Genomic DNA, 16,702 nt, shown 5'->3' with positions numbered 1-16,702 from the left:
TTTAAAATTGTAATATGATACAAATATGTAGAATATATGGTATCTGTACTGTATTTTGATTGATTCAACATTAGTCAATATCTAGTACAATATTGCTTATGTATATATGCACAGTGTGTTCCTATAAATAGATATCTATGTTTATATAGATACATCATATACATACATTGTATATTGCAATGTATACATTTTTCTATTGATGATGGGATATGTAAGAGGCAATGTCAAACATATCATTAGATAATGGGCCAAATAGAGCTCTGCTATATAACTTCATTGACTCTGCCAAAGTTTTGTAGACGTAGATTTCTTTTCCAGGTGTCTTGCTGATGGGTCATGACCATATGCTCAAGAGGTCTAGTTGGTGGCCGTATTTGGGGTCAGGAAGGAAATTTCCCCTGGGTCAGATTGGCAGAGACCCTGGGGTTTCACCCTCCTTTGCAGCATGGGGGATGGGTTGCTTGCTGGTTTGAACAAGAATAAATGGTGGATTCTCTGTAACCTGAAGACTTTAAATCAAGATTTGAGGACTTCAGTAGCTCAGTCCCATGTTGTGTGCCTATTACAGGAGGGAGTGGGTGAGGTTCTGTGGCCTGTGATGTACAGGAGGTTGGACTTGATGATCATGATGGTCCATTCTGGCCTTAGATTCTATAAGTGTATTTGAGATAGTTTCTTGAAATTATAATAGTGAAATATTTGTTCAGAATGACATATTGTAATTATTTGCTGAGTTTACTTTGGCTTGGAGATGTAGTGGTCCAACCTGCCTCATTCTCGTGCAGTGTCAGCAGCATTGTGTCTTTCCCCGAATGGCAGTCTACATCCCTGTTCCCGTCTTCCTGTTCTGAAACTAAATTAAAACATTTCTAGAAAAATACAATAAAGCTTGTATTCCATTTGATTAGACAATGTGACAACACACATCAAAATCAAATACCAGACTATTGGCATTTACTAATCAGATAGAGTATTCTTTCAACATACTTGCAATACTTTCATATTAGTGAAAAATAGATATGAATATAATATGGTAATGAGATGCAATGAAATAATAAGGACTTACTGTATTACTCTTTGAATTCTATGATCAGCAGTTGCAATGAGATCTGTCATCTCATGTTAGTTGAGGGGAAAGGACAAGAATGAGAAATGTTATAATAAATTATGTCTCTGATGTCATTTATGTCAGTAATTTCCAGCAAATGTGCAGGTGATGGCCATTTCCCTTTCTTTCAGATGCATAATACAGATTATTAATTCCAAGCAATACATTGTTTAGGATTATTCCACTTATTAGATGGCTGAAATCACTTGACCTTTTGCCTCATGTCTCAGAACTGGAGGTGACTTGATAGACTTAAACCTGAGGACAGCAACTCAGATATTTGTCAGCATCACTAACAGTTTAACACACATGCCACAAGGTTCAATGCCAATACACTCTGAAATTTCCATTGGAATGTCTGAGTCAGTTTACAGATACCTGGAGCATTAACCTTTTTGACCTAGGCTAAAGATGCCCCTGTGGTTCAGATCACACCTGATGTATATAATAATCTCAGATAAATATCATTTATGTTTAAACATTATTGTCTATCACAGAGCTTTTCTGAAAATTGTAGGGTGAGATTTTCCAAGAGGCTTTAAGACACCCAACTTCCAATGATTTTAAGTCTCATCGACTTTAGCTCCTTTGAAAATTTCAGCCAAAAAGAATAATAAGGTAAAGAATTTTAATACTAGCAAAGAGCAGAGAAAAAGCTGATTCTAAATAGAAGTACTCAAGCAGAATATTTTCTGAACTGTTTTTGCAAATATGATAGAGAACGGTGATTCCCCCATAATGAAAGGTCCAATCCCATGACATGCTAACTGTTGCCAATAACAGTGATACAGTGCCAGTGGGCACAGAATCTCCATACAGTTTTCAGCCCTCAGTCAGTAGGAGAGAAAGAAGAGGGGAATAAATGGAGAAGAAAAGGATTATCTGAGATTTTCCCCTAACTCCCCAAGTGCTGAGGAGGGAGACAATTGTGTGTTCTGATCTTAGATCTGTCCCAAACTTTTATTTTGTGTCATAGTAGAGAGAGCACCTTGCATTAATCTCCACTTATTCTCCCAGAACATTGCTGGGTTCCAGAGGCAAGAACATCAATTTTCCATTAAGAAGAGCTGCCAGAATGAGGAGTCTTTAAAAAGAAGAACAGGGATATAGTCTCCCTCCTCTTCCATACTTAGGAAAAAATGAGCAATTTTTGTCACTTGTGTTTAAATATTCTCTATCGATCCAAAGTATACAACAAAAACACTGTCATGCCATAAAACATAAGCCTGTCTTGTGGATATGTCTTTCTTGTGCGAACAATAAAATGACTTTACAGTGCTGATTATTGACAAGTATTATGCAGCTTTTAATCCATCATCTTGATTAACTATTTGTGCATTATTAGCTATACATAAGGCTAAGATTTTGTCAAGTTTTAGTAAAAGTCGTGGGCAGGATGTGGGCAATAAACAATATATCATGGAAGCCTGAGCCCCTCAGCCTGGGGCTAAAGTCGTGGAGATCATATAAAATCACAGAATCCATGACCTCTTTGACCAGCTCGTATCCTTAGCTCCTCATAAGCAGCTCTTCTGGCACCAGAATGCACACATTGTCACAATGTATTATGTACTGAATACTTACCATATTAGATATCCCGAGCTCCAGGAAACCTACAGTGTATTCTGCTAATCTGTGGGTTTTAAAAACACACAACTATCAGCAGCAATTCCTAACTGCACATGTTTTTGATGTACGTTTGGCATATCTTACACCATGTAATATGTTGCATGTGCTTGCTTCCTGTGTCTTGGGCCTGTGTCTATATCGTTTTGTGCTTCCAGATAGCGGTGGCTGTGCTCGCAAACGTGCTGCAATGTCTGTCACATTAACAGCTGTGAAGAGAGTTCAGAGTTCTCCAAACCTATTGGCTGCAGGTATAACTAACCAGTGGGATATCACCCTTGAACGGCTTTCTGTAACGTATGTTTCTGTAGAATTAGTCTGCCAGGAGGGTAATCAAAATGGCTACTCCACTGGCAAGGTCTAATTTATATAGTTTTATGAAGCCAACATCTCTGAACGTATTTTGTTCCTGAAAATGTAATCTTTTCATCTAGCTATATGTAGTGGTCATTGAAGGATAGGTGAAACCTCCTGGAAAATTTTGAAAAGCTGATTTAATTAAAAAAAAAAATGTTGCCTCTGTGACAAGTATTTTGGGTATTTTCCCGTTCTTCGTACCTGCCCAATCTTAGTCCCCTAGTTGTTAATAGGAGAACTTGTATGAAAACTGGGGTTTGTTTCTTAATATCTCAGTGGCTTCTGTGAAAGCTATAATTCTCTGCTCCTAGTGTTTCAACCAGTTTGAGACTATTGTACTATCACAAATGGAAGATTATAATTTCAGTTGTGAAATAGGTAATAGGAGCCAAATACTTTTATGAAACAAAAATCCTATTTTCAAGAGAATGTTTCAAGACATTTAAAAACAGAATAAAAACACAGAAAATATTCAATAGAAGTAAAACTATTTCTTAATTAGAGGACTATATTGAGAGCTAGTTTAAGGAAGTAAAACTTGAATGCATATCTGTTGACCACATTCAATGGTGACTTAAATCATAGTGTAAATTACATGCTAGGTGTAAATAGGGCAGAAAACCTATGTGATTACCTTGCACCAGTTTGGCATTCAGTGGCTGTTCCAAACAAGTGTAATACACAAAGGAGGCAGAAGAGTGAGGGAATGAGAGGTCTAAGATGAACCCTCAGCAAGACCCCCATTTTATTTACTCCAGTGTTCCATTGCATCATTGTGGTCATTCAACTAGAAAAAATTGTCAAAAACCTTGAGGGTAGAACTGTAAAGATTCTTCACACGAGTGCACAATTTTTCACAACACCTAGGAGTTTATCATAAGATATACTGATGAATAAATGGACACAAATCTGACTTCAGGAATCATAACATTCAAAAACCAGTAGGACAACACTTCAACCTCTCTGGTCACTCAGTAACAGACTTAAAGGTGACAATTTTGCAACATCAAAGCTTCAAAAACAGACTCCAATGAGAAACTGCTGATCCTGAATTAATATGCAAACTAGATACCATTAACTTGGGCTTGAACAGAGACTGGGAGTGGCTGGGTCATTACACATATTGACTCTATTTCCTCTTGTGTATCCTCACACCTTCTTGTCAGCTGTCTAAAATGGGCCATCTTGATTATCACTACAAAAGTTTTTTTCTCCTGATTATAGCTCATCTTAATTAATTAGCCTCATACAGTTGGTATGGCTACTTCCACTTTTTCATGTTCTCTATATGTGTATAAATATATCATCTTACTATATGTTCCATTCTATGCATCTGATGAAGTGGGCTGTACCCTACAAAAGCTTATGACCAAATAAATTTGTTAATCTCTAAGGTGCTACAAGTACTCCTGTTCCTTTTGATGTTTCAACAGATTTTCAAAAGTAGCTTCCACACTTTGTCACCAAAGTGATACTACTATAGAAATTACAACATATCTCATCCTGAATGCATACTAGCACATTCAATTGAAGAGTCTCCATCTGCACAGCTCTGGTTAAATTGCTGTCAGAAAATGTAAATCTCTGTATTAGAGATAAATACTAGGTTGGCCATAAAATTTCACTCCTGACTGAAACTTACTATGCTAAGTGTGAGCCTGCCAGTTTTTAAGGAGTGTTTAAAATGCACAAAAGATAAAGAACAGTCATTTTAGAACATTTGTACAATTCCAACACACAAACAGCTTTTGGTATTTTTAGCTTTATGTTTATAGATGGTCTAAATTGTGGACTAGCTCTAAAAATAAATACAAAATAGGAAAAGTTTATTTTTATAAATTTCACAAGTCCAGATGGTGGGCATCTAATCCACAAGGACAAGAATCTAACTGAAATGAATGGGACTACTTCAAAATAAGATGGTACTCAGTGTGAATAAGGGTAGCAGAACTGGGCTTTTAGCGCGTTGTTTTGTGTGTATCTGTTATAGACGTCAGAAAATGCATATTATTGGCCTGATGTTTCAAAACACCTCTTGCAAAGTCAGTATGGTTTATCATGTAAATCTGCAAACTGAGACTTTAAAAGGTCGTGTTTACTGTACTTAATAGTCCATAAAGGTAGTGATGGTCCATAGTGCGAATTCTTACTTAGATAATTTTGGTTAGATAATTTACTTAGATAATTTTGGATTATTAACCTAGTGGATTGGATTGTCGCACATGAAGCATCTGTATGAATTTTTTCCAAGGGAAAAAATTCCATACATGTGGATAACTTTCTTCAAATTAGTCTCCTTTAGATCATCTAATAATCACACACCCAAACATACCCCATGCCAATATACTGTATATATGGACAGAATTTCTGTCTTTCTCTTTGCCAAACACTTTAGAAACATCCTGCAGTTTCCCACATTCTGGCACCATCCAAAAATCTCACATCACCCATGTATGACCCCCTTGATTTTGAATGAAGCCTCTCCATGCCCTCTTAAAGCAGTGTCATTTCTTCTGGTATCTAGATTTAATAAGACAAATTATAGAGTTTACCGAAAAAACAGGCAACAATATTGTTTGTTTTATTCCTTGTCTGATGTAGCAGTGATTTAAATAACCACAATGTAGTAATTGTCATAGCACAATATAATCCTTGATAAAATGTAACTTAATTGAGCAGTAAACATTGGTTACTTACAGTGCAATATTCAGAGGTGTGTATATATAGGTAACAGAGGGCAAGTTGTGAGTATATAATTTCAATAAAACAGTTAGTTCCCATTATATAGATCTTTTCCAATTGTGCAACATCAGAGGAAATTTATTAGAAACAATTTTTTTCTGTATAATGTAAACTGGCTCTTCTGCGACTATAACAATTACTGTTGAGCTTTCTTAAATTAGATTAATTTCTACACATAAAATTACATCAATTCCTTTAAAATGGTCCATGAAATTATCTTAATTCAGTACAAAGAAGACTCGTTTTTGCATTTAGAAAATATCCTTGCATATTGAAGCATAGGCAATTAAAGTTGTGGGGAAAAAAGATTAATGATGATATATATATTTATATATAGAGAGAGAGCTTAAAATCAATTTCTCTATGACAAGGCTAATTTGACTGTGGTGGAGGCTCACTGAGTGTGTGATCTCATGGCTAAATTCTCTTGGTAGCAGCAGCTGCTTCAGACTTTAAAAAACTACCACCACCACTATTATCCTTGAGTTTCCATTAGATTATCTCAGATACCTTTATTTAATTAGCCCGGTACTCAGAATGATTCAATATTGTTAATATCGGTGATATTGATTATTAAGAAAATGACTTCACCTGGTAAGACAATATGGATCAAATTCTGACCAAGTTACACTGCACATCCCTAGTGACTTTGCTAGGCCAGAGTGGGTATAAATCAGTACAGAATTTGGCACCACATACACAGAACAATAACAAACACATCCATCAAAACATCACCCAACCTACTACAATTTGATCAAAATCGCTGTCTTTAAAAAAAAAAAAAAAGTTCTTATCAAAGTATACTGTGAGCCTACTTCTACAATCCTTGCATATCTTAAAATTTCCCCAAAGTCAATATGAGGTCTGAGTGTGCAAGGAATGTAGAATCAGACCCAGTGTCACATGCAGCATACTGTTCCATCACCAAAAAGGCTAACAGAATTGCCTGCGGTATTTTAATTTCCAGCACACACTAACTTGGCTATTTCTTTTTTAGGACCTGATTCTCAGTCTCCAGATTCAGGTAAATAAAACATTTTCTTTATGTGTAAGTGTACTGGTATTGTATATGTGTGAGTTATAGCCATCTTCCATTTATATAGCATCATGCATCCAAATGGATCCCAGTTCCTTTTACAGATCTTACTGATTTTTGCAAATTATCTCAGGTGAAACCTGTGACTGAGAACCTCCGGCAGACAATCACCTGTCCAAAGTGATGTCAAGACTTCCAGGACAATTTTGTCCAACAGTTAGTTAGATATCATATATGCCATACAGTCTGTTTTGTTCCTGTTTCTACGGAATGTGTAATACAGAACACTCACTAGTTAGTGCAGCCACCTCTGGACTGAAATGCAGCAGTGGTTTAACAATGCATCACAATAGATAAGGACAGAAAGTGATAAATGTCTTATCAAACTGAAATTCCTGGGGAGGAATACAGGGAGGAATTTATCCAGAATACTGAGTCTAACACCTACTCTTGAAAAAAGTGCCACTGAATCTTTAATAATTACAGGTGATTAAAACCTCAAGTTTAGGTCTCATCCAAAAGATAGCATTTCCAGCAGCACAGTAGTGTAATACAATAGTATTGGCTAAAAACTTACTCAGATAGAAGGATACAACCTACTGTTTCACCATCATGCATTCCAGTAGCACTGAAGATTTCTTTTGAAGTCAACCATGCAAATACAGGGACTACATATCCCAATTGTTACCCCGAGAACCATGCTTGCATATTGTATCCCTTTTCCTCACCCTTCATCTTATCTTCCAGTCTATCATATATCCAGGTCAGGAATGTGTCTTCATTTATATTTGGACAATAACTAGACTGTGAGGAACAGAAATATGAGTATAGAGGGTTCTTCAATCTAAAAAGACAAAGGTATAATAACAGGATCCCATGACTGGCAGATTGGCAGAGGACCTGGGGGTTTTTCACCTTCCTCTGCAGCATGGGGCACAGGTCAGTTGCTGGAAGATTCTCTGCACCTTGAAGTCTTTAAACCACAAGTTGAGGACTTCAATAGCTCAAACATAGGTCAGAGGTTTGTTACAGGAGTGGGTGGGTGAGATTCTGTGGCCTGCGTTGTGCAAGAGGTCAGACTAGAAGATCATAATGGTCCCTTCTGACCTTAAAGTCTATGAGACTGGAAATTGGAAGACAGATTCAGATTATAAATGAGGAACAGATTGTTGGAACAATTGACCATCACTGGAACTCTTTTTAAATATAGATGAGATGTTTTTCTAGAAAGGAATTCTAGTTCAACCAAAGCTATTGGACTTGAAGCAAGAATGAATGGAAGTCCTATAGCCTGAGTTATGCAGGAGGTCAGACTAGATGGTCACAATGGTCTATTCTGGCCTTAAAATTTGTGTGTCTTTGAATCCATGACTATCGTGGGAGCTATCACAATATAAGTAAAACAGTAACAATACTGATCTAGGCTCATCTAGCTGACAAAAATCACAGCTTGAGAAGTTGTAGCTTCAGGCTTATCCTTTAACTCTCCTTGTGATGTATATATTGTCAACAGTAATTCTAGCTACTGACTAGAAAGTTGTAATTTCAACAGTTTGTTCAATAGGTAGATTTATTATGGTACCATGGATACATAGGAACTATTTACCAAAAATTTGTTTTGATTTTTTTTTCTCACAAAAGCTTGGACATCTTACAATGATGGAAGTAGAGAGACATTGAATGGAGATGCTAGTAGTTCATCTCTTGCAGCAAAAGGCTTTAGAAGTGTCCGGCCAAACCTACAAGAAAAGAAGTCGCCAACTCAGGTAAACCTTCACACACACAGTTTCATCCTTTGGTATTAAGTATAAGTGTTAGCTTACGAGTGCATTATATGCAGTTGTGATACCCTATAGTGAATTATCCAGATGTTCCTGGTAGCACCTGCACCTTTTATTACATGTTGTATTATCTGTTTCTGCTAGACACATAAACATACGCTATACAAGTCGGCTGGTTCAGTAACACAACAAATTACTTTCAAAGAGCAAGGCTGTATACAAATAAAAATTGGCCAGGTTCAATCAAAACCCTTATATAATTGTATTCGGACTTCAAAGGGTATTGATTAATATTTTATACTCCAAAAAAATACTTTCTTTATGGAACAAATAATAACTGATTGTAAAATTGAATTAGATTAATTTAAGAATAACCAGGAGTATTGTTCTTCAGCTAACTTTGCTAAACTACATAACAATTATAGAAAATGCCACGAAACAATATTCAGAAACATATTTATAATAGTATTTGCATTACTATTTTAATCCAAAAGCTTTAAGAGAGAGAGAGAGAGTGTGTGTGTGTATAATATGTATGTATGTTCCTCATAAATAGTAGCTTTTTGACTAAAATGATATGTCAAGTACATTTTATGAACTATTTAAATCTCTAAAATTTGGTGATAATTCTCAAACAGTAGTGTCAGTGCAAAATAAAATATATTTGATATTATGGACTCAGTTCAGATCACAATTCACTCTTTTAATTAACAAATGGAATCTGTGATTTCCTAGACATCAAAATACAGTATTATTATCAGGTACAGTGTAGTATCTGATCCAAAGTCTTTCCATTGTATTGAATGGAATTTGGATCAGGCCCTTGTTCTTTCATTTGAAGTTACGAGTCTAACACAAGTTACTTTTCCTGCTAACATTTACTTTCTCTCTGTTTCTCTTCAATGTTGTTTTGCTGTGTGTGGATGCTTTTGGCAAATAAGGCACCTCTGCCACCCCCTAGAAAAGAAAGTTTTCATAGATCTGGAATAACTAATCACATGAAGGATGAAATTAATTTCCAGTCAATAACGACTAAGCCAACTAAAAAACTCTCCTCAGATACTGTCTGCTGTACTAACGAGGAGGCTATCCAGAGGACAATGTATTCTAAAAAATCTAACACAGGCATCTCCTATGCACAAAGAATTACTAAACCACTGGCCTCAGTCTCCAACACAAGCACAAAAGCAGTAGCTGGCATTAGAGCTACTCTTCATCAAGGCCACAGACAAGCATCTAAAAAACGCAGAGTTTCTACCCTGAAATTAACCCAGACACAAGACTCACTGAGTAGTGTTCCTCATAATACACAGCAGCAGCCCAAGTCTAATGAAGAACCAACATTTTCACAAAGGCCTGTTTCACCCACCTGTAACCCTGTGCCTGAGATACACACAGCATCTCTTTCCATTCAGATAGCTCCCCTCCTTGAGAATAAAGCAGAGCCTGAAATCCAAGAACATCCACCTAGGCTTTTTCCAGACAATCCACAGATGCCTCCAAAAGATGTGGGACAAAAGTCTACAGCTCCTTCATCTGCACAGTCCACAGAATGCAGTGTGGTATATTAAACTTTTCCATCTCTTATTTTAGATCTTTCCTGAATCACTTAACACTTTTCTAGTTAGTATACTCACATTACCATGATTACAGCTTGTGTTTTCTGGGTAAAACTACCTGTTGCACTATTCAAAGTAGAAATGAACAGTTTAATATTTTCAAAAGGGTATTGCGAAAAGGTCGGATCCAGTTAAAGTTGGGAGGTGGGTTTAAGTTACATATTGAAAGTAAATTATCTGGCTCATCGTATTATACAGATGGTAAAATTATGTGCAATAGGAAAGGTGTGCTGTGAGTTGGAGGCCTATGTACTTCTCTGTGTTTGTACAGTGCCTAGCACAGTGGGGCTCCACTCATGATTGGCCCTTAGGCACTCTCATAATAAATGTGATTAATAATTATATTAGTGGTGCCCCTCCTAAGTGGCACTGCTTGCTGGGATCCTACTTTTGAAAGGTAGTATGCTGCCCCTAGTGTTGGAAGGAAGTACTAGGAACTGGCTGCTGGTACATCTTTGAAAAGATGTCAGGAGGATTCCTATAAGTGCAGCTCTGTCAATGTGCTGCTATGACCCCACTCCACCAAGTCATCCTCCTCTGGGACCAGCTGGGGCTTCCAGCAATGCTGATTTTCTGTACTCACCACTCCTGACAACCAAATTACAGCTGTGCACAAGAGATTGGTGGGAAGGAGTCTTTGTGCCATCTGCATCCTCTCTGCAGGATGAGACATGACATGGACCTACATATTCTAAGTTGCTCATTTTCCTAATTGCTCTTTGTTTATTGAGGTTGAAATTCTTTTCTCAAACCCACATGGATCCCAGTTCCAATTAGCATGCATGAGAGTTTCAAATGGCAAGAGCAGGGTATCACAGATGTAAGCACATTTTTGGATGCTAAAAATATAATAATATTGAGATCACTTTTGTAGATCTGAGAGTTTTGGATTTTTTTTTCGAAGTATCTGGGGAAGTATATCCAGTTTTAGGCTGTCTGGTACACGTGAATCCATATCATGTGCTACAAAACCCAGAAAGGAGATTCTTCCTTCTCTTCTTTTTTTGTTTAAAAAACAAGGGTATAAAACATTTCAGAGAGTTCTTGGAATCATCTAAACCTCTGCTTCATTTTGGCACATTGTTTCTTCTTAATAGAACACGGTTCATTAGGAACAAGAAGAGATCTTACCCAATACCAAACGTACTGTATTTTCATTTGACTTTAAATCAGTCATAATAACTTGACACAACTATTTACAGTACACTATGTACAACATGAGTAGATTTCCAATAAATAAAGGGTAACAAGGGAATGCACTCCATGCAATTTCATTATATATCATTATGATTGGACACAGTGTACTTATTACAGAGTGCACTTATTACTGGTTCATAGGTGAAAAACCTGCAGGTGGAATGTTATTGATTTTATGCCTAAATATCTCCTTCAACCAAACCCCACCCCAAAGATTGTTAAAACAGATTATTATAGCTTATGCTGGTTGAATTATGTATATTTCAGCATATCATTGTTTAGACTCGCTATCCGCTTGTGAAACCCATTTCAGCTTTCACTGTGGAAACCATTAAAAACTGTAAATGCACCTTAATAAAACCCTTGATCCAGACATCATGAATAAAGAATAGTCCCGATCCAGATCCAAATAATGCAGTTCTGACCCATCACTGTTAAAAGTTGAATTCTCTGTAGAGACAAACTTGTGAGGTTTCTAGAAGAAGCAAAGGAAATCAACCTTACACATTATGAACCACATTCATCACAGGTGTAAATCCACTAAAGTCAACAGAGTTACTCCAGGGATAAATAATGGCTCTATATCTTGCATACTTGAAGCTCCCAGACAACTCTGTACTTTTCATCCATCACAACCATACTATTATTTGACATTGTCATGTTTTCAGAACTTTGCACTTAACCAGATCTTTGCCTCTGAACGCACCAAACACCTGCACTAGCTGTAGGAGATTTTAAAAGAAAAGTTGTTTGCAGAATACAGCTCTGTGACGTTTAAAATGGGAACATTTTGAAAACCCTCCTCCTTAGTACTCCTCATATAGACTAGCCCAAACAGTGCATGAGGTGTAGGATTGATGGGCTCCTGTGGGCTATCTTGGGCAGAAATAGTAATCTAACAGATGTCATACAGTGCCCTACCAGCCTAAGTGAGATTTTGGGGGCCTTTGAGAAGAATACATTGTTCTATCTTGGGCAAGATGTAATTCACCACTCAGATGAGGGCTAGATACACCAGAGAAGTTTTTTTTTTTAGTTTTCCATCATTTTCTCCTGTGTCTACGTTAAGAGACTTAATTAAAACTTAATATCATCCTCAGCAGGGACTGTTCCAGGCATGCTATTAAACAAACTCTGTCACAGATGCAGAAGTGGCTAGAAGAACAAGCTAGGTCTAGCACAAGTCTTTTATACTACTTAGTACAGTATTGTCCTTTAACAAATAATAATAATTAATGATCAAATAGTAAGACCTACAGGGTTTAGAATTCTCCATTCCAATAATTTGTTATCTTCAAGCCTGCGACACAGGCAGTTTTTTAGCAAGGCTGAGTGGCTATTTTTTCAGCATAGACTCACTGCCTCTCCACAGTAATGAAAAAAATGAGGTGTGAATGCCAACATTTTTCTGTTCCACAATTCAGAGCAAAACTGTTGGGTTTTGCAGGATTTCCCCTCATTTGGTAACTTGCCACACAAGTTCTAAAAATATTATTTTCTTTGCCGTTACATCCATATGGGTATAAGGAAATTGCGGGCAATGTTAAATGCTTGGCTTTGAATGCAGCAATCTCCCTGCTTTTCTTCAGGTGACCCATATCCCCAGGATTGTGGTGGCTATGTAGGTATAGACTGGACAGTTGGATGTAAAGTAGCTCTCTTAAATTTGAGCATTAGGCTCAAATTTTGCTTGTTGGACTGTATGGGGTTAGGCTAGAAAGTTCTTGCTCTTAATAAGTAAAAGGTATTGTGATAGACCCAGGCCAGTTGGGAAGAGCAGAGTAGTTGAAGGGAGATATACTGGCCCCTGGATAAGCAGTTTTCTGTTCCCTGAGTGACCAGAGTAGGGGCTGCTCCAGGCTAATGAGAACACCTGACTCCAGTTAACCTGCTAAGAGTTGGGTGAGGCTGTTAAGCACCTGACTCTAATAAAGGCCCCTCTGATGCTATAAAAGAGCTCACTCCAGTCAGGCCAGAGTAGAGGTAGTGTGTGTGAGGAACTGGGAGCAAGAGGCGTGCAAGAAGCTGAGAGTGAGTAGGCATACTGTTGGAGGTCTGAGAAGTACAAGCATTATCAGACATCAGAAGGAAGGTCTGGTGGTGAGGACAAAGAAGATGTTGAGAGGAGGCCATGGGAAAGTAGCCCAGGGAGTTGTAGCTGTCGTGCAACTGTACCAGAAGGCACTCTAGACAGCTGCAGTCCACAGGGCCCTGGGCTGGCATCTGGAGTAGAGGGCGGGCCCGGGTTCCCCCCAAACTTCCCAACTCTTGATCAAACACAGGAGGAATTGACCTGGACTGTGGCTTCTACCAGAGGGGAAGGTCTCTGGGCTGTTTCCCGACCCACAGGGTGAATCTGTGAGGCGAGCAAATTCGCCAATAAGTGCAGGACCCACCAAGGTAGAGGAGAAACTTTGTCACAGTATTAATTAGTACATTGATTCACCAATACTTCACTGCTGCAGCTTCTGCTGATACCTTATTGCTGATACTTCTAAAAGTGTCAGGCTCTGACTTAGTGATTTTTATCTAAGTGAGTAAGTACAGTTTAAGTGACACCCAAAATGAAGAAACAAGTCAGGGACAATAAAGGAAATTGAGCCAGAGCTTTTACCAGCATCTGATATAGCTAAACCTAAGAATTGTATGAGACAGGAAGGTGTTGAAAATGTTTATCAATTTTATAATCTATATAAAAAAATACCATCACACAGTGGAATATGTATCAAAGTGGACCATACAAATTATGTCCCTATACATTTTTCTTCTCACTGTTACATCATATTTGCTCACACCGTTAAATATCTGGTGCATCATATGTATTCATTTAGGTAAATTGAAGAGTCTCACCTAAACTCAGCATGCTCTTCAGACCATTAAAAAACATATTACACTAAATAGTCTGTACCCAAATGATCCATAGTAATGTTTGTCCAAAATATAATCACAATTACCCATAACTCACTTGCTAAGCACAGTCAGAAAAGATGGACTTGGCAGTATGTCCAAAATTTTAGAATTTGTTCTGGGGTGGTGGTGGTTGTCATCCATGATGGGCTGACAAAGAATATCAGCCTAAAAAGCAGTATTCTTTTATATTGGTCTGGTAATACTACCTTCTTCCTTTTCTGCCTTCTCCTTGCTTCACTGTGTAGCGAGCATGGTCACATACTTGCTCCTCTTAAGATTTTTATTAGATTAATACAATGGTTCACTAACTTATTTGATCAGGCCCCTCCTTTTTTGTGTCTATAGTTGTTTATGCCCTCCTTCCCCCACTCTCCAAGCATAGCCCCAATGTGGCCAGCAGCACCACAAAAGTAAGGGAGGCAATGTGAAAAGTGACATTTGTCAATATCACTTTTCACAGAAGACTCAGCACCCATTGCCATCCTTACTTCTGCCCTACTGCTGCCAACCTGGGGCTGACAGCCAGAGCCCGGCCACCTCCAGTGAGGAATGGAGGGGTGGTGTGGGAGGAGAGCGCAGGCTGCTTCCAGGTGACAGGACTCCAACTGTCAGCCCCGTGGTGGTGGGGCTCCAGCTGTCCCCTTTATTCCTGCCTCCCAGATGTGCATGGCCCTTCTGCATGAGCCCCAGCCAACCAGGGCTGACAGCCAGAGTTCTTTATTTAAAAAAACAAAACAAAAACGTACACAGCTTGCACCTCTTTTGGAAGGCCCACCCCATTGTTTGAGAACCGCTGGAATAATAGATTAATGAATTCCAAAGTCAGAAGGGACAGCTTGATCATCTCATCTGACCTCCTGTATAACACAGGCCATATAACTTCTCCACAATAATTCTTAGAGCAGATCTTTTAGAAAACCATCCAATTTTGATTTAAAAATTGTCGCTGATGGAGATTCCTACCCAACCTTTGGATTGTGTTATGCTTTTCCTTGCCAGATTTAAGAGCCCACTACTAAATATTTGTTCCACATGTATGTACTTACTGACTGTAATCAGGTCACCGCTTAAGCTTCTCTTTGTTAAGCTAAATAGATGGAGCTATAAGACATGTTTTCTAATCTTTTAATCATTCTTGTGGCTCTTCTCTGGCCCCTCTCCAATTCATCAACATCCTTTTTGAATTGTGGATACCAGAACTGGAAACTATTCCAGCAGCTGTCACACCAGAGCCAAATACAGAAGTCAAATAACCTCTCTATTCCTGCTCAAGATCCCCTGTCTGTGCCTGCAAGGATTTCATTAGTTCTTTTGGCCACAGTATCACATTGGGAGCTTGTGTTCCAGCTGATTATCCACCATGATCCATAATTCTATTTCAGAGTTACTGTTTCCCAGAATAGAGTCCCCCATTCCTGTAATTATGGCTTACATTGTTTTTTCTTAGAGGAATACATGAATAAAATGCATAATGTTTGCTTGCAACCAGTTTACCAAACAATCCAGATTACTCTCTACAGTGACCTGTGCTCTTCATTATTTATCACTTCCCCAATTTTTTGGGTGTGTAGTCAGACTCCATAAGCTGTGTGAGTTTTACCAGCTGTATATATGGTACTGCTGTAGAACTGAGGCACAAGCCAATGTGAGAGTTAGTGTAGATCAGTCCCACTCCAGGATATGCTTTAGGAGGCAAGGTGACCTAGATTGCTATGGGAAATTGATGTAAAACAATCTATTGGTAAAATCTTGGCTCCACTAAAATCAGTGACCAAACTCCCATTGACTTAGTGGGGCTAGGATCTCATCCTCTGCCTTTTACAACAAGACCTTATGGTGCTATTATAGTTCACAAGCAAGTGTCTGAGAGAGACAAAAAACTCATGCATATGCAGTGCAGCAACATCACTTTAAAAGTTCAATAGACTTGTGGAGTCTACAGGATTTTGAACCATAAAATGCACAAATTCCTTCATACATACTTAGCTCACAGGTGCCAACTTGAAATGGCTTCTCATCAGATTAAGTCCATCTGACATGCTTTTGGAGCTTTTTGTGAGCAATGTTCAGAGCTACCACAGGAATTCTCATGAGGGAACACCTCCTATATAGCATTGCAAAATCCTACGGTTAATCTTGTTCATGTGAAGGAGAGTGAAGTGGAGGTGGGCATGGGAGTGGGGTAGTCAGCACTTCCTAAGTGATGCCAAATGAGATACCACCTGAGGAACCACCTGATCAGCATCCTATACAGCAAACGGGAAAACATCAAAAAAGAGCTCTCCAACCTGGAGACTTTCATTAATAACCAAACTTCCATAAAAAC

At 38.2% G+C, this 16,702-nt stretch overlaps 1 protein-coding gene across 8 annotated transcripts in view; it reads left to right on the top strand.

The window, feature by feature from the left end:
• The window catches only part of SORBS2 (sorbin and SH3 domain containing 2), a 436,274-nt gene that overhangs the window by 297,151 nt on the left and 122,421 nt on the right, over positions 1–16,702 (top strand). For 6 of the 8 annotated variants that reach the window (XM_075066420.1, XM_075066419.1, XM_075066418.1 and 3 more), the window contains exons 3-6: positions 2,893–2,985; positions 6,831–6,857; positions 8,511–8,635; positions 9,592–10,212. In XM_075066420.1, coding sequence (XP_074922521.1) covers positions 2,893–2,985; positions 6,831–6,857; positions 8,511–8,635; positions 9,592–10,212 — 866 coding nt within the window. The remainder of the gene's footprint in view (positions 1–2,892; positions 2,986–6,830; positions 6,858–8,510; positions 8,636–9,591; positions 10,213–16,702) is intronic. The other 2 variants (XM_032800339.2, XM_075066422.1) reach the window with 1 other exon arrangement.

Source organism: Chelonoidis abingdonii, chromosome 5 (assembly GCF_003597395.2).
Source record: "Chelonoidis abingdonii isolate Lonesome George chromosome 5, CheloAbing_2.0, whole genome shotgun sequence".
NCBI lineage: Eukaryota > Metazoa > Chordata > Testudines > Testudinidae > Chelonoidis > Chelonoidis abingdonii.
The sequence above is the reverse complement of the archived record's forward strand: the minus strand, read 5'-3'. Positions and strand labels throughout refer to the sequence as shown.